Source organism: Anopheles marshallii, chromosome 3 (genome assembly GCF_943734725.1).
Source record: "Anopheles marshallii chromosome 3, idAnoMarsDA_429_01, whole genome shotgun sequence".
NCBI lineage: Eukaryota > Metazoa > Arthropoda > Insecta > Diptera > Culicidae > Anopheles > Anopheles marshallii.
Genome location: NC_071327.1, coordinates 46,967,914 through 46,994,633, shown reverse-complemented (window position 1 = coordinate 46,994,633; position 26,720 = coordinate 46,967,914). Strand labels below are relative to the sequence as shown.

The 26,720-nt window shown below is 42.2% G+C and overlaps 1 protein-coding gene across 1 annotated transcript; it reads left to right on the top strand.

Moving 5' to 3' along the window:
- The first annotated feature begins 697 nt into the window (after positions 1 to 697).
- On the top strand, positions 698 to 26,406 carry LOC128716088 (protein GDAP2 homolog). Its single transcript, XM_053811008.1, has 15 exons — positions 698 to 762; positions 6,706 to 6,784; positions 7,066 to 7,304; positions 8,019 to 8,161; positions 8,369 to 8,501; positions 8,612 to 8,721; positions 8,794 to 9,033; positions 11,775 to 11,899; positions 12,796 to 12,893; positions 15,364 to 15,387; positions 22,844 to 23,002; positions 25,577 to 25,730; positions 25,802 to 25,941; positions 26,078 to 26,276; positions 26,350 to 26,406. Exons 1-15 carry the CDS (start codon positions 698 to 700, stop codon positions 26,404 to 26,406), a joined length of 1,965 nt encoding a protein of 654 aa, XP_053666983.1.
- The last annotated feature ends 314 nt before the right edge of the window (positions 26,407 to 26,720 follow it).

Below are 26,720 nucleotides of genomic sequence, written 5' to 3'. Positions count from 1 at the left end.
GGTTACACACTCTATCTGCACCAGCAGCGTTGGATCAGGTGTGGCAAAGCAACGACAACAAGTAGAGAAAATAAGTTGGCCATAAATTCTACAGTGGAAGATGTGTACCGGTGTACCGCGCTGGTACACTTTGCGAAAACTTGGTGAATTATTGTAAGACGCCAGAACAGCGACAGCTTGGTCGATTTCTTATTCAACGATTTGTAGTTAAGTAGGTAGAATAGGATATAATTTTTTTAAACTTAATGGAAGAAATCTTCACAAGAATTAGGGGAGATCTTTGGTGAAGTTTTAATGTTGAACTAATTTGCGCAAAAGCAACTTTCCAGAACAGCTTTATCTGAACTTTGAGGTCTGTCTGGTTTGTTGAGGTCTGTTATCGTTAAATAAGTGTACAAACTCACATCATTAGCTCAAACTTTAACCGCAATATGAAGAAAACTCTCAAAGTGAATGAAAAATGTCGCTTGATAGCTGACACTATCCCCATCACATATGTACACGGATATACAACAGAAACGGTTCTCATCTCCGGTGATACGCAATCAGTTGCTGCTCGCTAATTAACTGATATTTAATTTTAGCTAACGGAGTTCGATACAGCTGCTAAAACGCCTCGCGGTCCGTTTTATAGCTAAATATCCTTCCCGGGGAGGCGTGGACCGCGTTCGGTTTCAGTCCGTCAGAGACACAGAGCATGAGACTGAAGTATCACGTACCTGCTGGCCAGCGCAATATGGTCCACCGTGACGTTGGATATCAGTGAGTAGCATCTCGCAGGCTGTTTGAAGCCATCTTCCTGCCGGCGGGCATCCCATCTCGCAGCGCTACACGAACGTTTATAAATGGCACTGGCTAATTTTAATGGCTTAGGCACCATCCCCCCTCAGTCCCCGAACCCGACACACGTACACCCCAAAACACCCGCATCATCTCACACACGGTCACATATTTCATCCGAATCGAAACATCGCTTAAATGAACCCGGTATGCTGCCACACTTGTGCTGTTGGTTCTGAGCCAGATAGTAAAAGAGAACTTTTATAACGTACCGTAACAGCTGTAAACTACCCAGCCATGTTTGTACACATTTATAGGCAGTTAATTTCTTGTTTTTATTTAGTTAATGCTCTTAGTTCATGAAAATATGCTTTTTTTCTTATGTTCTATAAATATCCCTTGTATCTTTATGGGCTTTATCTGATAATAATTTACCATAACAACCCTAATATTATTCAAATATTGTGCATATTCATAACATAATTCAATACGTAAGTATTTATAGTAATTAAAAATCTGTGCAAAACACTATTTGTCAAAACATAAATAGTTGCTTGTAAATCTCAATTAGGTTTCGGTTTGGTTTAGGTTTGTTAAATGCATAATATTTCTATTGTAGCTTATAATTTTTAATGAACAATTGCGAAACTAGTAAATCGTCATTAATAGTAAGGAATATTTAAGTTTACAATAACTTTCTATCTTTAGCGTAATAAAATCTATTATCTGTGTAGCAACTTGGACAATAATATAAATATAGTATAATGTATGAAGTTGCACAACATAATAGATAAACTTATAAAACATATTTTTTACCCGAAATCCTTAGTTTCTTAAACCAATTATAAACTTCTTTTTTTTATTCAGAGTAAACGACAGACGGAAATCCATTCCTCATACAGAAGTTCTTTTAGTCTAGCAACCAATACGATTTAAATGGAATGTCACCTTTGGTTGTAAGCAATACGGCCTATGTAAAAATGAACATTTTTAGCTTTTTAGTTAAGTTATCAGTTTAGTTAAGTTAGTACGCTACATCACATTATCTACAATATCAATTACAAAATTGGTTTAAAATACTTTGTACACAAATAGTACAGTTCAGGTTTTATTAAATAAGTCTCTAATTCTTATGGCACATTTTTAAACAAATTTATGATACGATTTTTAAACAAATTTAAAATTGAGAACTAATTTTTCATCACTTAAAACTATTCCAGTAGTACTTACCGTGCTTTTCTGCGCTGCAAGTGCCATGATGCGTTCGACCGGTATTTCGTTGGCCAAGATCAGTGCGCCCCGCCATGCTCGCTGCTGCATGTGTTTGGGCGTTGTTTTCATTATCATTTTACACTGTCCACGCGGCCTGAAAATAACTACACCAAATGCACGAGCCAACGGAGAGCGCGGTAAAGTAAGAGAGAATCGCATGTATACAAACTAAAGAGTCCACGGCTCTCTGTCTATCGAAGCAGGCTCGTGCGATGGTGTGCGATATAAAATGAGCCGTGGGTATAGCGACATCGTTTGCGCGTGGTGGGTCAAAGCTCGAACGGTTTCGATGCGTAGTTGTGTCGCCATGCCGCTTTGCCTTTTGTAAGGTGATTAGGGGCGTCAAACTCTTGTAAAAGTATTTTAGAACAAATATTTGTTGCTTTCAAATAATTTAAAATTGTTTTTGAGTTTGTTTTTCAAAATTTGAAGACACATTTGACATACTTTTTGTATACATACAAGGCTCAAAGCGTTCCACAAAAGTCGTGTATGATAGCCAAAAATAGTATTACTTGGGCTGAGTTGAAAAAGCTCAAAGAAAAGAATTGAAACGGCCGAGTAAGCCGAAGCCTACTTCACAGCAAACGAATGAAATGTGACGCTTTCGCTTTCCTGTGCTTTGCACTGAAATTAATTTCGTTTCGACATCCCTGTCGCGCGGGCAAAATACACGGTTTGCGATCGCATTGCAGTGTGTGGCGTAGTGTGTGGCACACTTTGACAACCGGTCGCAAAGCAGCAATCAACAAAGCATTGCTGGTAGTAGTGATAGGACCAGAAAGCCGATGACAACGTCTAGCACAGGTTGGCCTGTTCACAGAGCGAATCGTTTTTTGCTTTTCACCAGTTTCCCTACAACCTATCGGTCGTGCAGTTCGCGTAACGGGTCACATCCCTTCGGTACTGTTTTTGTTAACAGCTGTATTTGATGTGTATCGCCGTGCCCGTGGTTTAAGATCGATTGTTTTGTGATGTGAAATCGGTGCTACACGCTAAAAACATTACCAAACAGTGTGCTGTCGGTGTTGCGCTGTAAAGTGTATTAGGTATTGTGAAAAAGACTCTCACTGTGGTGGATTCATTTTATTTGTTATCGATACAAGGGCCCTTCCCTTCCCACCGCGTGTGGCGCAGCGATCGAAATCAACTATCGGCGTAATAAACGGTACGATAGGCGCATGCTTGCCAAAAAAGTGTGATCAATGTGTAGTTTAAGCTATGGGACTTACCCTCCTAACATGACGTTATTGCTCATTACGCACTCCCACACATCGGAATGGATGGTTGTTTGTGTATTGGATTAGTCATACCTTTTCGTTCGCTGAGTGGGTTTTTGTTTGGTGGGGTTCTGCTCAACCTGCCCGTTGATCCGGGCGCTATGGTGTGGGATTGGTTGTGTGCAGACGGCTTAACGGTGTGTCCGTCGCATGCTTTGTTCTCATCACCGCTTGGAAGGTGCGCAGTCGAAACACGCGCTCTACGCACACTGTGCTAACGACGCAAACGATCGGACGCGACAACAACTGTTCAATGTGCACCCAACCGACCGCCATGTAATCTCGGTGATGCATGATGGCGGTCGGATGTCGCCGTAAGTTCGATCAAACAAATTGATATGACGTACGTATTGCGAGGCACCTAGCGAACGCGCGAACCAACGAAACGATGCGTTCGCGCCTACAAATGCAAAAAGGGATGGAACATTACCTTCCGCAGCGTATAGCAAGGGGTTGTCGTTCGTGAGGAGATTCATTTGTTTGCTGCTTGATTAGCGACAGCTAGATAGATAAAACGGAACTGCAAATGGGAAGTGAGTGGGTCGCATTAAAACGAGTTGCAATTAAACGTTTAGTAGTGTGATCAACTCATTGAGGAAGATCTTTCTGCTTCAGTCGATCGAGTGCTGATCGAGTGCACACATGCATACATTCACAGTTCTCAGCATACCGGTTTTTCATTCTACTGTCCAAAGCAAAAACAGGAAAGGCGCAGAGAGACAAATTATTTAAGCTTATCCCCCATGGTAACGCTGTATCAGAGGTTTCCTGTGAATTTAACTAAACTTTTAGCTAAGCTGTCTGGAAATCTAAATTGCGTTAAAGATTAACGTCCTTCAACCAATTTTCACTCCTATTATCGATTGATGATTGTTCGTCAATTGTAGCGCTATGATAACATGCTGCAAATTCTAATAATGATTTATCTCTTGTATGGCTTCTTGCAAACGGCAAAACGACAAGAATAGTGTGTCAAGTTTATTAAAATGCAACACCTGCATCAACAAAGTTCCTATTGTATTGGAACATCACATTTGACAAACTTCGTCTCATTTCCACAAAACTACACCGCGATCAATAGATTCGAATGAAAATTTACATCGTCAAGGTATGCGTCATTATAGTTGGGCCATAGCAACCAAATGTAGTTCAGATATTTTTGTCAGTTTAAGCTACACATAATGCTTTCAAATGTGCCAGGTGTTGACACAAAGAGGTTGAGTCGAGCCTAGATTTTCATCTTTTGAGCACGGTGGTCAAGAATTCTTTTTTTTCGGACGAGAACCTGGTTGCGATGCTGCAGCCAACTAATGTGCAACATGACTAGGGGTAGCTCCCAACAGGGGATAGCATTACTAAATCCATTATGGACATCCCACGCTTGCCAGATGCATCGTTCGGGTTAATTTTAGGGGATCTACAAACACGGACAAACACGGACCCTTCCCTCGGTATTCTTTGAAAAAAAAACGCCAAATTCAACGCGGCGTACTTAAACATTTAGTTTTTGGTGCAGTTTGTTGCCTCCAGTCTCCGAAACCTCTACGTGTTTGAGAAGGACGGTGCACCAGAACATACGGAAATTTGGTCCAAATCTGGTTTCAGAACGTTTTAATCAATTTTTTTCACACAGTTTTGAGGACTTTAAGCTTTCCGGATTCTCAACGAATAAATGGACATCGATTTGGACCAGTTCAAGACGGTAAATCGCTAATCTCGAATAAAATTCTCATGCAAGTCGTGGGTGCCGCTTGCTTTTGGCTCGAGCAAAGTGTGAAGCTCGTGAAATAATACGAAGTTAGTGTATTTTCTAAAGATATGTTGTAAACGTTCCACATAAACGTTCTAAATGCAACAATCAGACACAAATCAGACACGCATACTATATAGTATTTCAATCCCGTTTCGGATTTGTATTTGAACTTATTGATCATTGTGTAAGTTTAGACAGTTGTTTTAAGGGTTAAATGATTAGAAATAAGCATTCCGTTTAGGATGTAAAAGTCTAAAATTAATTTATTGGTTAAGCTGGTAGTTAAAAGGATCATTACATTCCGAATTCCTCAGTCATACAAAATATTCCGCTTTGTTGTGGAGCACAATTTTTGCTTTCGGAAGATAGATTTCACTGTCAAGAAAATGAGTAATCATTCTTATTTTAAAAACAAGCACAACAACATTCAATAGATGAGATTGTGAAAAAAATATATTAAAATTATGTTTATACATGTATTTACGTGATTCTAGTGGAATTGTAATTCAAATGCATTTTTGTCCTGTTGCACACGTGTTATATGATAGAACTTTAATATTTAATCTTCATTTAAATCTGCTTCTCGTTTTGTCCGCTACTGTAAATTTGCGAATTAGCAGCTCGTGATGTCGGTCAACAGCATCGCTCGACCAATTTGCGTCATCGGAACTCCACTAATAGACGAGGGTCGAAACAGCATCACCATTTGACACATGCACATATTTACGCACACCGGTATGGCGAACATACCGGACCGGCATCATACAAAATTCTTGCTTGTTTAGCTGTAGCAGTAAGAACACAGAAGATCAAAATCGAAACGAGTAATAATTCATCTTAGAAATTCCATCGAAGATAAACCGGGTCAAACCGCAACAGTGTGGTTAGCGTGGTAAAACCGAGATGCTCTTGTTCCCTTCAAACCGTCCAGGCAAAATGCGAGAAAAAAAAAATAAGGACCTCTCCAGATCATCGACATTGGTGATGGTTGATACTGTCGGTTCTGTATTGGACATCCGTTGTTTGGCACAAGATTTCTAGGGTTCTTGAGATATTGTCTACTTCACTGCACAATGCTTTAGACACACGGCACAAGGCGCGCCACCACAAGCACGAACGCATCTGTAATATATATTCGATGAATATTTAATAACACAACTTCCAGTTCCCACATCCGTGCGGGTGTGGGTAGTACAGGAAATAACCATAACCACCTTCAGGAATGGAAGCTACAGAACGTATACTAACAAGAAAATGGTAGCACCTTATTGTGCGTTTCCAACAAGCGTACTTCCTTCCATTAAAGCGCCTTTTAGGGTTGTCTCAGCAAAAGCACCCACCGCTGTAACCACCTGTAATTAGATGGAATCACCTTCCTTTTACCTTCATCCTTTCAATAGTACAGCTACACTATTGATGCTAAAAACCGTTTGCTACATTATGTTTTGTCGTTTTCTCTTTGTTCTTCGCGTACGTTTCATTCCATACAACTTTCGCCTCATTTTCTACCTTACGGACGACCATCGGGTCGGTGGCATATATCGCCAAATCGTCGACATCGCCACCATCACACACACTCATTTCTTGGGGATCGCATACCCGGGGGCTGTATCCGCGCAGAGCGATGAGACTAGTGTCCGACATCTACAATGAAAGCATTGAAACATCACTAGGAGGAATCGCGAAGCATCTAACGCAAGTAAATATTACACTGGTTTGTCATAAGCTTACGTTACTGTTCAGTTCGAACGACGGGTCACTTAATTTTGTTTTTACGTTACCCGATTGGGTAGGGGACGACCAGGCACGGAAAGGCGAACTTTTCGTCATCAACATCAACGGTCCAACGTGACCTACTGTTGAACGTTGCACTACAAGCTTACCGGACAACCGCGCTTTATATGGCTTCATCACTAACATGCTCTATTCCGTTCTTGTATTTTCAAATAATCCTTCCATCGGAATGACGTGCCTGTATAGACGGAAGAATCGCGAGGACTGCCGAACCAACCACGCCAACAGCAGCAACAGCAGCAGCAGCACTTTGTCACCTTAGGCAGTCTGAAGCGTTGGGGCGAACAGTCGGAAGACGACCGTGGTCAGCCCCGTCCACGTCCGACCGATTACAGCCAATTTGCGGCGAACTTTGAAGCCGGCCCGAAACACTCCGTCAGTCCGTTTCCGTGCGATGCGCAGATCAACAACCGTTTCGTAATCTGGTACGTTGTCTAGCACTTCTGACCTCCGAATCGATCGCCCCTGTCCCGTTACTGGTTTGACTGCATTTTCCAGTGCAACAATGTACGCAGGAAGTACTGTTACCGGCCATTTATGGAAGTACTATTTGAATTCGAGCGACACTTTGTGTCGAATTTAGTGTTACATAGAACTTCTTGAAAAATGTACAATAGTTTGCGCCTGTCCTTGAATCAAAAATAACCTTCATTTGGGTTGGGACCAAAACAATGTGCCCGGCCGCCGTCGGAAAAATGGGCATCGTGAGTGGGCTTATGTATGTGTGTGATATTCATTTTTCCCGCTCATCCCATTTCCGGTTTGGTGGAATTGAAACGGAACATATTCAAACAAGATTGGCAGGTATTGATTTTTCTTCGTTTTGTTGTTTTTTTTTGCTTCCACCTCCACGAGTGGCGGGAGTTTAAGGACAGGAGTACGTACGAACGGTTAAGGCCATTGAGTGCTCACAGGCTTTTGATGAGCCGTAGAGCGCGCGTAACATTATCGTTTTCGGTACCCAGCTTGACATTGCTGACCCGGTACGTCAGGATACGTACGGGCTAGGGTCACGTAGGAGTAACAGAGGGTTGGTTGTTGAGGTCCAAAACCCAAAATGCGGTGCAATTGTTAGCGAACCATTCAGTATTGATCTTTTCGCCTAGTGGATTAATTTCCAACTTTAACCTATTTTGCAGGGAGGGTGACATCTCGCAGCTCAAAGTCGATGCCATCACCAACAGCACCGATGAAACGTTGACGGAAAAGAACCGTGTATCGAAGAAAATTTTCGGCCGTGCCGGTGCTGCACTTACCTCGGCCATCGTGCACGACGTGAGAAGTAAGTATGGCTTCCTATCGGTTGTTGTTCCCGAGATCGGCTTAACCAACAGCATGGACTTCCCCCACTCTCCGGAGTGGGTTTAATTGAAGTGTATACATTTCCCAGTAACATCGTAGTACTGCCCGCTAACGACGTGGACAAAGTATTTTCGCTTCCGTGTCTAACGTACTGCTTCTCTTCCCATTTCTCACCGCTATCGCGTAGGATGTAAAACTGGCGAGGTTCGCGTTACACCAGGATTTTTCTTACCGTCGAAGTACATTATTCACACCGTCGGTCCCATATACAGTGAGAAGTACAGGACAGCATCGGAAGCGACGCTGCATGCTTGTTATCGGTAGGAAAGAAAACCATTTACAATGCAACGGCAATATGGTCGTGGGCGACCGGTGTATCGGTTGACTTGAATTTCCAATCTGACGGGAGTTTGTTTGCTTCTTCTTTCAGTAACGTGTTGTACAAAGCAAGGGAACTAGGATTAAGAACCGTAGCCCTATGTGATATTAGCTCGGTGCAGCGCGACTTCCCACCAGACACTGCTGCGCACATAGCATTGAGTGAGTGCCCCGTATTGAAAATGCCCCGTAGTTCCGTGTTTCATGTTTAAACTCGAAATCCTCCACTTCTAGGGACTATACGCCGTTTTCTGGAGCAATACCGTGCCGAGATTGTGATAGTTTGCCTTGAATCTAATGCACGCAGTATCTACGAGGTACTAGCACCGTTGTACTTTCCGCGCGATCCGCTCGAGGAACGAAGTGCTTTGTGGCAGCTGCCGAAAGACATCGGGGGACTGTATGGTGAACCGCAGCTAGCTGATCGACAGATTCGCATCATTCACAACCCACAGCATTCCGTCATGATAGAAGGTACGTACGATAGTGCAGCACCGTGTTTCGTTGTTGCCCTGCAACAAACGAATTGATTAAACGAACCGTTTCATTGGGTCGATGGTGTATATTGTCAGCATGTTGGAACAGCGCATTTTCGAAATTTTATGAATTTCGCTCCATAGCTCGAAAACGACACAAAAACGCTTGTTCTTTTGTGTAACTACGCCACACATTTGTTTAACATGAATGTCACACAGTAAATCGATTCATGGTCCGGAACATTAAGGCTTCCGTAAGGATAATGCTCGTTTGGTGATAGTTTTTCTTTGGATAAAAAAATACAAAAAAGTGCTACGTGTCGACGGATCTGGGCTTTGCTTGTACGAATAATTACACATTATGGTAAAGGTAAACATTGAGAACGATTACCTTCGGTTCGAGAAACAGTCATTGTCTCTACGCTTCTGTCTAAGCTATCGTAGGTTGTGTAGGCTTTTTGTCTAGTGTTCACTCCATGCAACATTACTATAAGTCCATGTTGGAAACGGAAAGGGCAGATAAACTGCTTCACTATTAGAACCATTAGCGAGAAGGGTTTCTTATCACTGCTCAATCATCAATTGTAGGTCACTGTGTGAAAACTCATATATTCGTCGTTGATAGCTACAGAACGCACGGTACAACGGTTGTCATATGCCGCTTTGTGCTGGCACTGTTTCATGAACCAATCGATGCAATACATTGTTGCACGGGACAAGAGTTAATCATTTACGCAGTGCTTTTATGTAGCATGTGTCTTTCGAACAGCAAACGTTATTCGTGTGCACTAACGTAGTATCGAAGAACTGGGAAACATTTGATGCAACACGATACACGATTTTGAAATTATTTTAAACGTATTTCCTCTATGAGACATTAATTGGAGCCGTATACTACAAGCCATTGAAACACATTCAACACATTCAAATAAACTAGGAGATCGGGTTTCAGTGATAAGCACTTGTTGTATGATCTATATTTTATGTAAGCTTATTTACGTTTATTAAACGTTCAACTCTTCTGCAAGCATTGATGATAAGCTATTATAAAGATAGGCACGTGTTGACTTACCTTACACTGTTATCTTCCCGATATCCCGTTTACGTACATCTGTTGGTAAATATGTTAGGGAACAGTTCTTTGTTGCCTGTCATAGCAACCGAGAACGAAATTAAAATAGTATTGAAATATAGTTTTAGCTAAATTCGTTGAATGCTGATTTTTTTCGTTTAATTATTGTATTACTTTCATCCTGTGGTACGCCCTATAGTATGTGGTACGTCTATATAGTACGTCCTGTATAACAACCCAATAGTTGAGGAGGCAAAATTTTGTCGTTGTCGTCTATACGATCATTTCCCGGCCAGTTTCACGAAAAGCAATTTTCTTGTTGGGGTAACGAACTACTATTAAGCGAGTTTAATCCGGTGACTGCCATAATTGGGTTTACTAAAATTATGTTTAAAACGCAGCCGGAAAGCAAATCTTTGTTGCTACGAGAAAACGATTAGGATGGGAATTACCAATTCTGTTGAGCGAATTTCAGATACCGCTACTTGCGCAACCATCTGAAGTGCTCTTTTGGGATTTGGGTTATACTCATTGTTTGGGATACTTATAGACGATCGTAAACGATCATATGTTTTCTTGTGTTGCACATTGTATTTCGTATTTGCATTGCGGGCATATTAATCTTGTTGCATGTTACATCTTCTGTTAAACGAAGATAAAGCAGGGAATGCTTTAATTATTAATGTTTGAATTCGAACTTACTCAGAGAAAGCCGGTTGGAAACCGTCAAGTGTTACTTTTGTGTAGAAATTTATTCTCGTTTTTTTGTTTCAACATCGCACGATTAAATAGTGATATATATTTTAAATATAAGTTACAAATATCTTTAGAAAACAAAACAGTAAAATAGCGTAATTGCGGTTGATCGCTCAAAATGGGTTACATACCGCGCCTACAGTTAGACAATCCGCATAACATGTTGCATATTGCAGATGCACTTTTTTTTTAGTTTGATTTTGTAGTATCGCTAACTAATGCAAATTCGGTGTGTTTTGCATTCAATTAAACATTGTCTTGCTTTATTTTGGTGGTCATTAGTTTGTAAAAAATGATTTATTATCATATGGTAAATTGCTGCATATGATGTGACATGATCATATGTGATAAGTGATGTGATTTCTCACTGATCCTTCTCACCACTGCTCGTCATATGCGGGAACATGAGAGAGCAAAAAGATGTAGAGATGCTGAACGATCTTTGCTCTCTTCGGAACCGAACGCATTCTTCTTTAGGCGTCTGCTATCAATTCGCTGGTGAGATGAACGATCGCTGTGTCACTTGTCGCTAACACTGTGTCCCGAGTAGGTGGTGGTGCGTGTAAGGAAACTTTTTCCTGTGTTGTTTTCAACGTAGTTGGCAGCATCGAGGCCGTTGTTGTTGTTATCGTATCTAGCCGTACCGCTTAGTCCGTTTACAGAGTGCGCGTTTTAGTGTTGTTCTCCGATGGCAAACATAATATTACTCTTATCAAGTTCCAACTGCTGCTGTTCCCAATAATCATCCAAACGTCGCCAGTGAGCTGAAACAGCAAAAATTTGCTGAAATAATTGCATTATATCCGTCGTCAGCATGATAAACGATTCATTTGAATTTTCCTGTAATATTGCTGACTTGTGCATATATATCCTTATTACTTTCCCTGCTCATGTGTTACATTCGATTTCAGCCGATGACGATTCTGACACGAGCCCACACGATCTGGAAATGGGGTCCGACGTGGAGTATAGCAATATTAACCTTAGCCTGGCAGCTCAACTATCCGGTGCAGCTCATTCCTTCACCCAAATGCAGGTAATGTATGGTTTAGGGCAGCTAATTTTAAAAAAAATCGATATCCTTTAAAAAGAATATTTGTACAAGCACAAATACAAATATCTCTAGCAGCCAGAGAAAGCCAGCATTCTGAATAATGTAATAATGTTAGTAATAGTAATAGTAATAGTAATAATGCTGCAAGTAAGATTTAATATGGATAAATACTATACTATCTTTTGCAACATGGGACAGTATTTGCTGGTACTGTAGTGATAAGATTCTGTTTTACCCATCATATTACGATGTTTGCCTTTTGAATCCTTTCACAAGTGTCAGCTTTCCAAATCCAACCTCAAACAGGTGTGACGTACGTGGATTACAGTGTGCTACTTGAATGTTTTGAGGTTTACCTCTCAAGGCAATAAGTAATGCAATGTTACTGTATGGCACGTTGATGGTACATTAGAAATTAAACTACACAACAGCTTTAAATTATGAGTAATATCAGAAGATATGTTATAAGAAATATCCTTTCGTCCGATTCCTGTTCCTATTCCTATTTATCCTATCCTATTTATGATATCAGAGGAACCAATAGATAAGACTAATGAAATAAAATCAATTATTCACAACGTATGAAACAGGCATATGGACTGTATATAGTGCACTAAATGGTAATACACAAGTTCAGTTAAGAATAAAGCTGTTGTTCAGTTTAAAAAAGCAATATTAACGTTTGTATAGTCTTCCAATAGTAGCAATGAATACATTTTAATGTTTTACCATCGTAAAACCTTTAAGAATTAGCTGGCTAGACGACGGTACGCCTTTTTATATTGGAAGTGAAATGATTTATCGTATATTCATGAAGTTCCCATTTCTAGGGCTTACATTGCCTGCGTTGATACTAATAAAAATTATTTTGTTAACAGGGAGATTTGGATCGGCAACGTTTGCTAGGTGATCGACCACGCATGGTCTATGAAAGTGTGCTTGACGATGGCTTGGAAGGAATAGAGCACCAGGAAAGGTAAGTGAGCTTGTTTGTCTTGAGCGTTGTTTTCTTGCTTAAATTATTCAGCGATCTATATTATCCAACAGTTTCGTTGCTTTGTAGAACGATTCGTTTATGCCAAGATTTATTTACCGTATTCTGCTGTGAAGTATACTAGTACCTTTGCTGACACACAGTCGATATAGTTGAAGATATAGTACGGAATATTTAGATTTCGCTTTCTCTGATACCGTAATCATGTCGCTTATAGCTTTAAATTACGAAATGAACTGATAAGTACCGTCACCGTAAGCTTATTTGAAATGGCGTGAGCTTCCATCATGACAGGGCGCGCGTTTATCTACAAAGCTTCTATCGCCACTCGTTTGAAGCTCTAGCGCGAAAGCTTCTAACTGTGCTGCACCGCCAATTGTGTCGATTGCTCGAAGCTGCGTGCGTGCTTTTCATTATCCTTTGATGAGCTTTCAGGATGTGTATTTAATGAGCCTGTAGGGGTTTGTCATTGCATAACTGCCGCGAGTTAAACGATACCTGAAAGGGGACTTTGGTTCTGCAAGGTCAAGCTGGCAATGTGCTTTGGTGATTGCTTCTTGGAACAACGTATGGGATGGCCTGGTAGAAGCGCATTGGAGTGTCTCGCTGTTAGTGCATTAAATTATTAAACTACAACCATACCCACACATCCACAATGACCACACAATGCAATCCATACCGTCGTGCACTCTGTAGGGTTTTGATTTGTGGACATAATGTACGGGATGACCCGCTTTCCATGGCCAATCAAGAAATGGTTCAATCGATGTTCATTGATCGCTTGCAGTTATCATCACTAGGCGCGTGTGTGAATATGGGTCCGTAATTGAATTTTATTCCGTACATGTCTCGTCTAGCAGCAGTCAATGCCCATTTCTGTACGGAGGATGGCGTGAAAGTTCGAGTTCGTGCAATATAATATCTTTAGTAGCTTAAGAGACGGATTTGAACAAAGGCAGCAGAAAGATAAGTTGTCCTAACCTTTTGACGCCGTACTCTGACACCTGCCGCGTCGTATGTGTGTGGCAAGTATGGAACACGTACTTTCTGACGCAAACGTTCGTAAATGGAAAAGAATTGCTTCCGGTTTGTTAGGATTCGTTTTTGTGTTATAAATAGTATCAGTTTGTTTTTTTTTTGGCTTAAACCATTCACTCCTTAATGTAATCCTTCGCCGAAAATAAAATCAGCCTATTCATACAGTACCTCAGCATTGGGGGAAAATCCTTATCGACAAACTGGGTGTGTAGAATTTTGTTGTTTAGATATTTTTAGAATACATTCAATGTGAGAATGGTAGTATTTTTCCCCGTTAAAAATAAGTAACACCCGCGTACGAGGGCAGGGCATGATGGTGAAATCGATGAACCTGCTTCCTTTGCGTCATCGTTCGACAACACTCGCTTGTTGCTGTTAATTATCGTTACTCACGTCAATGCTTGTTTCCTCAAGGATAGTTCTGTTGCCAGTAACGACTATTTATGATGTTCTAGTCGAGTCATGTTCTACATTATCACTCTTTGTGTTCAATAGTACACCAAGTTGCCGTAACGCGAATATATAGCCCAATTTATTCCAGGCGCTGGAACTGCCTGCACAGTAATGCGCAGCTAGTTCCTCTTCTTCGGGCTGAAGAAAGAACCATACGACACGTAGTAAAATATAATTTAAATAGATAAAATGAAAGAAGTGATTTACACGTAGCGCAAAATAACACTTAGATAAAGAAAAATCCAACAACCAGATAACCCGCGGGTGGTAATATTTCCTTCCCAAATTGCACAAGTATGACAATGGTTGTTATCCTACGGCGATAAAACAAACCGTAAGATAAATTGTATCTTATTTAGCGCATGACGATTCAACATTCCGATTTTTTAAAAGCGACGATGCAGCATCATCTCGCTACCAGCGGTCCGAAAACGAACTTAATCGCGTCGCCACCGTATCATCTCTCGCAACCATCCATCTGCAATACGACGGTTATCATTCTGCAGTAGTGTTCAGATTAGGCCTCATAATCATAAAATCTGCGTCATTTGGTGCCCGTGCGGTCACTAGCTAAACTTTCGGTTCATATAGCGTGTTGATTTTTTTTGCTCCGGTCTTTCGTAAATTTGAACCCACCGCTGCAGCATTTGTTTGCAAACGAGATCTTAACACAACAGACGAGATAACCAGGTGTCACGTTGAATGTAGTGCAATTGAATGTACCAACCCTTGATTCGATGTACGGTTTGCTCACTAAATCCTTCGTATTGCTAGTAACTGCTGTACTTGTTCCGATCTAACTTGTTTCTTAATCTATCGGTGCACAAAAAAAACTGCAAACAAAACCACATGTGTGTACGCCTGCCAGCGATAGTAACGAAGCAACATTTCGGCCACACTAATTCAATATGTTTTCATTTCTTTTTCCAACACCTTTTCACCCAACATCTGCAATGTTTAGTTCACCTTTGTTGGTGGATTGCGAGTGAGTATTTGCAAAATTTTTCCTCCATTTTCCCTCCTATTGACGAGTGTATTATTACTTTATCAACTTCCTAGAGCAGTATAGTTAACCAGTTACAGTAATCCCGTGTTTTGCTCGTTTTGCACCACGAGCCACGAAAGTTAGCTTTACGTTTGGCCACCTTCTTTACAGTAGCGTTAGTCGTTATGGTATTGGTTCCCTTATGTTTGTTTCGTTTCGTTTTGTGTCCCCAAGTACATTAGCTAGTTTATAGTACCGAAGATCGAAGTTTGTATCGAAAGTTACATCATAGGAATGCGGTTACTGATTGATTTTAATGTATCTCTATTTGTTTATCTTGCGTATTCGATTCACCACTTTCGAAACCATTTTCGAGATGCATGACGCAAATGGGACCTGTGCCCCATCAACCCGAAATTTTCGAGTTTCCCGCAGCCCTTCTTTGCCAATTAATTATGCTATTATGCTATGCTAATGCAAATTTTTACATCATTTTTCAACTCGCTTTAAACCGTTTGCTTTTTTCCTGGTTACATTTGAATATCTTTAATTGTTTTCTTGGTTGTGTTCTTGTTCGTGTTGGTTTGATTTTTATTGAAATTATGTTTGGCCTTCTTCTATCTTGTTACAATTATTATAACTCACAGCTAGCAGCTCATAACTCGTATTTGCTTTTCCAATTGGCTTAACAGTTTTGCACATACTATGCAATCGCTTCCACTGATTTTATGTCTTAAGAAAACGTCTTCAAACTGCTAACCCATTTTGTCCTCTAATGTTTAAAAACGTTTCTGAAAACAATTGTGACTGCTTTTCTGACGTCACCGTTTAGGGGTTTGTTCAATGCATGTCCTGATTAAAAAACCATGGTGAGAAACAGTAGTAGACACACTTCACCGCTCACCGATGAGTGCGCTATGGTGAGAAGTGAAACAACGTGAGCGTTCTCTCGATTATTCGCGACTCGGAGACTTCGATTGCTCTCTGTTGGCATTTTAATATTGGCGGCTTAAGCACAAGAGAGAGGGAGGCAAAACGCAACCAACAGTACACAAAATCATATGTTGGGTATTTTGGTGTGGTGTGCGAGACCGAGGGGAACTGGGGACCATTGGGTCACGCGCGCTTTCGCTCACCAGAGAGCTTGCCGTGTGTGCGAGTGAGCGTCTGGTGTAACAGCGATCATGGGCAACCCCGCTACTAGTATCGCATGACGTTATGTGCTGTCAGTCAACGAACGACACTCGACTTTTCAACAGTTGAAATTAAGTTTTCCTCGGGTTTTGGCGCAGTAGTGGCGAGCTTTAGTTGCGTTCGACATATTCGATACCGTTTACGGTGTGTTCGTACCTTCGTTTGGTCTCGTGATTTCGGTTGCGGTTACAATTTGTGCTGCCTGACCCACTAGCTTGTTGTTGTGGCTTTTGGTGTATGTTTTTGCCGTGCTGCAATACAAATCTCTCCATCATCTTGCCCACCAGGCCACAATCGCGATAAAAGCTACATCTGCCATAACGACAGTGTTCCAGTGTGGAAACAGAGTGTGGCGTGTGTGTGTGTGTGTCTGTGTAGTGCGTGTGGGAAAATTCATCGATTTCTCACCATCATCATCATTGTCCTTGCAAACCAGTGCTGGTCGTCCTGTTTTTGTGTTCTTCGTTTTTTTTTGTTTGCGTCGTACTGCGTACCGTGTTCAACCTGCCGGATTTTCCCGCTGATCGGGAGGAAAATTCTATTTTTAAACGATGATAGTTTCCTTCCCATCCCGCGTGAAGTGAGCGCTGAGCGTGTTTTCTCATTACGCTCGCGTTTTTCCGAAGTGAGCGAAAACCCCTTGTGAAGCAGAGAGGATTTCCCTTTGCCGTCGACGACGCTTTTCCGGCATTTGAGCGAACTGACAATTTCGAGCACGAATCGGCGTGGTTGTACCGCACAAACGGCGCCGCCAACAGACGACCAACCAACAACGCTCACACTCACTGTTTTCCCTCCAGCCGGATGCGAACGGTGTATTGGACGTGTGTTTGGAAAAATCGAAAGTGAAACATTTTTGCCGCTGAAAACATTTTCCCCAATTAGGCGACCTATTTGGGAGTATTGTTAAACAACTACGCACATTGGCGAAGGCTGCATCATCATTCTGGTGTGCCGGAACAGTGAACTGCTCGTTCGTGTACCAAGCAATTCGATCTCTGAGTATCGGCTGTGCAAAATTGCCGGCCGGGAAAACTCGAGTGAATAGACGACAAATAGTGCTGTGTGAATCATTCTTATAAAAAAGGTGTAGCTGTGGTGTTAAAGTGCGCACGGCGTAAAGAAACCCCCATTATATTTATCCATCCAATCATCACCGGACTGGTGTGCGCCTTGCGGTGGTAAACATGGCCCAAATGGTGACAATGGAATCGATCGATCTGAGCGATGCGACCATCAGCATACCGCCCGAAATCCAGGTGGACCAAATACACATCGAAACACCAGAGGAAAGGTGAGAACCAAAGCGAAAGATAGCAAGAATAGCTCGTTGCCCCGTTGAATGGGATGGTTGGTGAGAAGGACGTCCGGTGGTTCGAGAGGAACCATCGCAAACCGCGGGCAGACACAATTTTCTGGGCGTCTAAAAATAACCCATGCATCAGTGCCAATCTATACATCTCACTCTCTGGAGGCTTGGAAACGAATCGAATGAACCCGGGTTCCGCTTGGCGTACTGGTGCAGCCATGGCCCCGTGCCAACATTCTGCCAGACCGAGTTCGGAAAGCTCCACGCAACCGATCGATCGATTGCCCTTAAAACCCGGTAACCGAAGACGCAACGATGGGGCAAGCAAATGCAATTGTGATAAGAAAATGGATTCGTACGAGCGCGATTAGAAGGCGCCACCTCCGCCTCAGCGCGTGCGAATCGGAGCCGCGCATTGTCATGCGTTTCCTACGCTTCGTTACACTCGCCCAAGACGCAATATCCGTCCGTGTCCTGGAGCGTTAAAGTATCATTATTTGCTGATATTCATGAATCATGTTCGGCACTTCACCCTCGTATCTCACTCTGCGGTTACACGTGGTGTAGACGGTGGGATGTGCACGGGGCTAACAGCAACAAACATCCATTAGGATATTGAATATCATCTGCGAATGGTTGTGTCACCGAAAACGCGGCACAAAACACACATATTAATAATACATCGAATTGCACACGGGTAACCTCCGCCGGTCACAACGGTGGCACCGGGCCGGGAAAATGGCCGTTGGAAAATGATGACGGTGGGAAATTACTTTGGCAAATGAAAACGAATACGGTGAACCGTGGTGGTGGTTTTCTCATTTCCCTTTGGCTAACGGGGTACAGCAGGCAAACAAACATGAACGGGAAACGATTGCCTTCGGAAGGGACGTAACAGGGATACATGAATAAATTTTATATCATTTTACGATCATGTTGAAATTGTGGAACTTGTGGATAAGAGAGAGAGAGGGAGAGAGAGTAGAAAAAGAGAGAGAGAGAGAGAGAGCTCTCAAAAGATCCTTCCGATAGGGATACCGGAATCAAGGAACAAGGTCATAAAATTTAATTTTTAATGGACTCTGCCCAATTGATGGAACGATTTCTTATCTACCTTACAATATCTTTGCCCATCTTTTGTCTGCTTTTGTTATTATAAGACTTACTAGGCTTTTAAATTTAAGAACATGCAATAATCCGTTCGAAAACATGCGAAGGAATTCGGATTTCGATGAGATATACCTGGCGCAGAAGTGCTGGACCATGGGATATAGCATCTTTGGGAGGAAAGAATTTGGAAAACTAAAGTTGCAATGGTTGGGGCGGGCAGGGGGCCAACATCTTATTCGGACGAATCTTCCGTAGGTAGGACTGTTTAACCAGCAACGGATGAATAAAGTCATCATGGCGGCCTAGACCTCTTGAGGTTGTAGTGCCATTAAAGAAGAGAAAGCTACAGTAGTAGGCTTTTCTTTAATGAATATTGAAAAAGAAATGCAAAACATTGTATTTCCCATCTATGCTTTAATTCATTTTCTAATTTGTTATACTAGTTAATAAATTTTTTGTCGAAACGCGGATTGCTTTAGAGTCAATTTTGAAATGCAAACACTGCCAATACTCCATTCTCTACTGCTGCTCGCACATGGCGGTTGTTTGCTGCGGTATGATAACCCCGCTTTCCTAATTAGGCAACCGATGTTAAATACCTTGACGGCATTAGCACCGCAAATTGTACTGGCACAAGACGCACGCCTGTCGGATCGGCCAACGGCTGGCTGCGAACGGAGGGACGTTTTTGCCACGAGTCTCGAAAGTGTGGCCAAATGTAACGTTTTAGTCTAAACATGGTAATGATCGAGTGGAGCCACCATCAACTCATGCGCCGCGTTGAAGATCGTCTGCAAAACCTGTCGAAAACATCCATTTCTGTCTAAATGGATGGCAACCAACAACGCACGGGGCAACTTGTTTTTTTTTGCGTTGGATAAAATAACAAAATGCTGTAAACGTTCGAGTGGAAATAATTTTATAAATTCCCATTTCATTCCTATTGGTCCCTGAAATTCGCTAATAAAAACCCCAATTTACACTACGTTACACGCTGGATTTTGGTCTATTTTGTGAATCCCAGCTTTTGATGAAGTATGAAATGAAAATTATCTTCCAAAACTGGTGCATGAAAAATATTGTGCGAGCTTGTATGTGTGTGTGTGTGTTGCAGGTCTCATGGTACTGCTAGTCATTAGCTTCACCACCGCCTTTCACGTCAAACACGGCATTCTCCTCTACGGTGGAGCTCGCAGGCAACTGTTTTGGGTGCGTTCCACTTGAAGGCTTTGACCGTCATACGCATTGTGCACCGGAAACGTGATAGGTATAGGTGTCGGTGAAATCGCACCATGACCTAACCGTGACTTTGCTTCCTTGCGTTTACAGCAACTAGCCCGTTGCAGCACCTAATGGAGGAAGTGCTGTTCTGTAGCAGTTTTTCGTTTGGAAGCATTTTAAATAGTGTTTGGTAAATCTGATTCAGATTCCTTCAGGCACATGAATCTGAATCAGAATCATCAAAGATTTGATTGATCATGATTCATGAGTTGGTTTCATGAGTCTTAGGATTCAACATACAAGAGTCGATTCCTGATTTAAATGACTCTTCATTATAGATTCATATGAATGACTCTTCTATAAAAATCCAGTTCTGGATCATAGTTTTAAAGCAATAAACATCGTTAAGACTGAGCTATACAGGCACTGTCCGAGATGCGCAATTATTGCAGAACGCTATAACCCAGGAAAAATCCGCGTATCTCGAATTAGATCGCGTAAGATGAATCCGGAAATAAAATTGTTTATACTTCAAAGTGAGATAGTTGACTTCCTTCTCTACACTTAATTTACTAGGCGCACATTACAGGACGCACAGCAAATTAGGCGATTTTTTGAAAGAACTTATTAAACTAAATAAAAAGAAATGTTTTATGTTTTAAGGAAGGTATTTTTGACAAAATTTTCACCTTTTTGCTTAGGTTTTGTGCTATAAACTAACTCAGCAGCCAAATTTCCTAAAACCGCGTATCTCCGAATCCACGTATAAGAGGAACCGCTTATCTCTGAGACTGTCTGTATTCCGGGTTATTATGATTTTCACATGTTGGACAAAAGCTCATTTGATGTCAAAAATGGCCACATTAATTAGCAATCTGCCACAATTGTTTCAAACTGTGACGTGAGAACTATCGTGCCTGCTCGACGTTTTATACACGTTTTACGTCTAACATTTACATTACATGAGGAGTAAAATTAAGAATTTTGACATTTTTGTCTTAAAACATTTTTAAAAAAATAAATCGGGTACAAAATGAGAATGAAATTCAGCAGCGCCAATTATCCCCCTGTTACCTACATGATGTCATGTTTTCCGAGGTCGCTTTGGCCGAAGTTTTGCGTACAAAAAAAAGCTTCTAACTAATATCACCATGGTTTATAATATTAATTTGCTAACCCTTTGGGTAGAATTACGTTTGAAATCCGTATATGTTTCGTAAAAATTATCGTGAATACTTTTGTAAATTAAAAGCTTCTCGTATACATGTTCATTAAGTTGAATGAATAATTATGCAATAAAATTGAAATATGAATGATAATTTATTTATTTTTAGACAATTTTTTTTATTAATACTTTTAATAAATTGGATATGGAGGCAACGGTAGCCCTTTAAATTATTGAACCGCTACTTTATAGTACCCCCTTTTGCACTCGTACCCGTAATCATTAAGGGACTCTAGACAAACAGAGTTGGTTTATGAAACTGTTCATACAACATGACAACGAAGTTAAAGTGGATCATTCAAAAATGATCCACTGTACTGCGCAATTACAATCACATCTGGTTGTATTGTCCTAAGATTCCCTTATCTGGCCACTCGGAAACATTAATCGATCGATTGCGTTCGATGATTACTCGGCAAGAGAAAGAGCGCACAAGGTTGACGATAGCATGGTACGTAAAAGTCCATCCATCGTGGACGTGAGCTACATTAATCAGCCTCATGCGCGCTCGGGCGGGAGGAGTTCTTGTGCCGGCGAGGTTTCCAGAGCGGCAGCATGTAAAATGTCCTTCAAGCGAACGATCGAGCTTGTACCACCGAAGGACGACAGGCTGAAATTGGTAGCACAAACCTTCCCGACCAGGCGGTTCGGGGTGTCCATTGCGGTGCAGCTGTTGCTTGCACGCCCATCTCTTCTGTGGGTGCTGTTTTATGCAATTGCTCTGCAATACTTTACCAATTCCCGAGCGTTTTTACCCACCAAGGGTAATTCGTCATTACCGTGCTGCGTGCTGTAACGCTCGTACGATTAATTGCCTTCTTGCCAACTATCTTTTCCCTGCTTCACTTACCAGCTGCCACTACTCAGGCATCTTGAACGTCTATGTCAAGGTCAGCTTAGGGAGAATGGCGCCGAACCCATCTCATCTTCAGCGGTATTTTGTTTCTATGAAGTTGTCCTGCCTTTAAAAGCGTTCCGGTTAGGGTTGAAAATGTCACTCTTTTTCGATGTAAAAAAAATGTTTTTCGTTTGCACGCCTTACATCTCTGCCTCTGGAAACGATACACACAGGTGATTTAGTGCATGCCTCATCTTGTCTTCTTGCCATCAATTGGTCTCGTTGTTAGTTACGCGCAAAGTGAGACCACGCGTTCGTGTCATCTGGTTTGCTTTCTATCGATTTTTGCGTTTCATTTTTGTTATTGCCTTAATGTTTCTATTCCTGTTCCACATTTCAGGCCACTTTGTGTTGGTGTATGTGTAGCCTATATAGCAAAAATTGGGACGGAATGACGGTCAAACCGTAGCCTTCCCAACATCGTCGGCCATTTGTGCCGATGCCGTCTTGTCCGCATATTCCCTACCGCACTACTGAGATGATTTCTTCTCTCTTCTAGTACGACCACAGAGAACTATTGTCCGGAGATGATCGGCCAAGTCCTGGCCACGCACGTCGGCAAACGGACCCGTATTCTAGACGGCTCCTTTACGTACGTCGAGCTGATGAAACACTACCACTCGTCGCTCGACGAGAGCGAATGGCAAAAGGAGAACCTGTTAGTACTCATATGCACTACCAAACCAACCGTACCTCAATATGTAACGCTGTTCCCTTTCTTAGCTTCGGCTTTGTTTGGTTTAGTTTCTCCTTTTGTTTGGAATGCGTTTTCAAATATGCTCTTCTCTTTTCGATTTTATCTGTTTTACTTTGTGCAGTCGGTCCGCATATGGCTTTTGGCTTTCCTTAGCATAGAGGGTTTTTTTTGTGTTAACCTTTATTTATGTTTTATTTGCATATTTGAGTAAAAATTCGTATGTTTGAAATAGCAGTTACATTAATTCGTTTGCAAGCATTAGCGCAACGGTAGTGTCATGCTGTAGCTTTGTTTACTCTTGGTCACCAATGACGAAGCGAAGCTGGCTGGTGACTAATGTGAACAATTATCCATTAATTAGCAAGCTTACGTTTATTGGGAAGCAAACGTCAGCCTTATGCAAACACTTATACAGTGTTAGATCATGCAGACTGCGGGATGAGATAAGAAAACTATAAGAAACCCTGTGCACAAAGTAACCCTTTAGTTTCCATGTTTCGAGTGAAGCAAAACTAGCGTTTTGTAAAAATGATTTGATATATTTGTATCGCAAAGTGTAGTTTTACCCACAGCATGCTCTGCCAAGGGCCCTTTTTCGAAAAGGGGGTGGAAAAAAGATCCTCAGTCCTAAACAAATAGACAGCCAAAGTTTACACTAAAGCAGGGGGTTTTCTGATTTTGGGTCTAAATTATACTGACTTTTGTTTGAATTTACAATGAAATCACGGACCTTACGCACGGTCACTTTTAAATTCGTGATTCAATTGTGCAAACATTCTACACTACGGTCGCTGTGCCTCGGTGCCGATGGGTGGTAAAGTAGCCATAAGGACGAGGAAACTAGTTTTTCACAACCTACAACCCACTACATCTCCAACCCCTTGCGAGCCATCGAACGGAAGTGGCAGGTAGGTTGGAGTTTTAGCATGAAACCACACTTCCGGTCACTGCTGCTTCCAGTGTGTACCGTTTTCCGTCCGTTTGCCGGACCGGATGCTTGTGCCCGGGTTAAATGATGACCCAACCGTACACCAGCGGACGTCGACGGCCCCCGGAAAAGGTCGAATCGGCAACTGGGTAGTGAGTAGGCAAGTTTTGCAATCGATCGCTATTTCATGGCCACGGTTAGCCGTACGGTGCTGTTGCTCCTTGGCAGATTGAATCCTGCCTGCCGTGAGGCCTGAATCCGGAGGGCAGCTCTGACGCCCATTTACATACAGCTTCAACTTAGGTTCCTCCGGGGCTGGTTTGGAGAGACCCAGCCAGTGGTATGGAATGGGTTATGCAATGAAAATTGAGACCGTACAGCAGAACGGAGGAGATAAGAAAGGGTAATGTTTTTTTTTTTTTTGTTGTCATCTCACACCGTAACCTTCACCTTTTGCGTATCAACAATACAACACGACGGTGGTCACGTTTCTCCTAATTATTGCACTTCACGTCCGCGCCTCACCGGGCGAGCGATTGTTGCGTTGGTGTGACTGACTGTCGGAAAACCCTTCCAGCGTAAATACCTCCGCATCTCCCAGTTAAGCGGATCCAAACAAATGCCACCGGTGCAATCATTAAAAAGTGAAATAGTAAAAAAACAAACCTAGTTTTGCGAACAGGAAAATAGCTGTCATGTGGAATTGGTTGAGACGAGCCTGGTTGGCGCTCAAGTGTTGCCCTTTGGGAGAATGCGTAACAGCGTGGCTAGTGCTCGTAGCTTATGGACAATATTTCATACCATCTTCTCAGCAGCATTCGCATTGGGACGTACACGGTGATTAAATTACCCAACCCCCAGGAGCGTTGCTGTTATACCGTATTTGGATCTGATTTGTCGCAGGATGTTCTAGTTGTGCGGGTGTTTTTTTTTTGTATTATTCATCTCCCTCACATACAACTCCTCCGCCGACTGCAACCGGGTGATGATGAATCGTACAGTTTGCAAAATAGGTCAACGCAATTGATTAAATTACGTCGGGCACAGTCGAGCTTGAAACAGGCTTGTTGTTCTGATGAAATGCACCATTTATATGCGCGCCGCAATGAGCGGTTCCTTGCGCAGGATGACATTCCGAGCGTCAACCACAGCTTTCCACGGTGATCAATTCGAGTCTGGCCTGAGAGCCTGTTCTTGACGACGATTGTTTATGTAAGTGCACCCCATAAGGGGTGAACGGAGAACGCAGTCAAGCCGTTTGTTGGGGGCTGGCACCATAAGGCACTAGGAAAAAGTGCTAAAGCTCCGGAATTGATTGCCCGAGGAGGCATGCGTTGTGTGTTAACAATGATTATAAATAAACAATGATGATTACGGTCATGTAACCATTAGCAACGCAATTTAATTGCGCCAAGTTGCTATTTCAAAGCTGTTGAATGGAGAAAATTTCCATTCATTTAGAAAAAAAACTAGTAGCAAATATAGGAAGGAACTTAAATCGTTCGATATCTCTAAAGCTTCAGCGAAATGTTGCTTTGTACTGTTGGCAAATATCATTCAATTGTGTTTTTTTTATTCTTTCCCCTATCGCACATATTGTTCTGCAGATACGAACGACTGTTGAGACGCGCTAAAACGGAAGACCTGTCGGAAGTTTCGGGCATCGGATGTCTGTACCAGAGCGGTGTAGACAGGCTCGGCCGACCGGTCGTAGTTTTCTGCGGCAAATGGTTCCCCGCTCACAATATCGACCTAGAGAAGGTTTGTGTAGAAGCGTTTGTTGTGGCTGTGTTTGTTCACTTAACTTAATTGATTGCTTTCCATCACAACAGGCCCTGCTCTACCTGATATATTTGCTCGATCCGATCGTGAAAGGCGACTACGTGATCGCTTATTTCCACACGTTGACGAGCTCGAACAACTACCCATCTCTGCAGTGGCTGAAGGACGTCTACAGTATACTGCCCTACAAGTAAGTAGAGGCCGGTCGCCAACCGGTTATTTGAAGGATTGTTTGATTTCGAGCAAAGAGCGATAGGATGTCGTCCTTAACGAAAACATGGGCTATATACTAATATGTGGCCTATATTCTGTGCTACGGTTTGCAGGTACAAGAAGAATTTGAAAGCCTTTTACATCGTGCATCCCACATTCTGGACGAAGATGATGACCTGGTGGTTTACAACGTTCATGGCACCGGCAATCAAGACGAAGGTGCATTCGCTGCCGGGCGTGGAACATCTGTACTCGGCCATCGCAAAGGATCAGCTCGAAATTCCTGCTTACATTACCGAGTACGATATGGCGGTAAGTGTCACGCGTTCTGTGCATTACCTCAGGAAGCTATCAACCGTTGATGTTGTACGTTTCTTATTTCCAGACCAACGGCATACACTACTTCCAACCGATCGCCAACACATCCTCGCCAGCATCCTAAGCACCGGCGTCACGTCAATATAAACCCTCCTCCTAGTGCACCTTCCGATCCGTGGTTGTTAGTGAATCGATTAGTGTACGACGTTTTGCACCTTTTTGCACTACCAACAAACAAAACAAAAACAAACACACACTTACCGAACCGAACAAAGCTCCGAGCGCATTTAACGACGGTACCACCGTTTCCCACCCGAGAGATAGTGGCGACAACGTTTTCGCCCCAACAATTGGACTCCCACTTCCTCGCGATCTCCAGGCAACAGACTGGGATGGGAGAAAATCATCGCAAACAACAGTCACTATTATACCGTTTCT

Excerpts from the sequence above, each read along its gene's own strand:
- LOC128716088 (XM_053811008.1), top strand. The coding sequence starts at position 698 with ATGAGACTGAAGTATCACGTACCTGCTGGCCAGCGCAATATGGTCCAC. Across the intron at positions 9,034-11,774 it reads GCATTCCGTCATGATAGAAG|CCGATGACGATTCTGACACG; the intron begins GTACGTACGATA and ends ATTCGATTTCAG. Across the intron at positions 12,894-15,363 it reads GGAATAGAGCACCAGGAAAG|TTCACCTTTGTTGGTGGATT; the intron begins GTAAGTGAGCTT and ends TGCAATGTTTAG.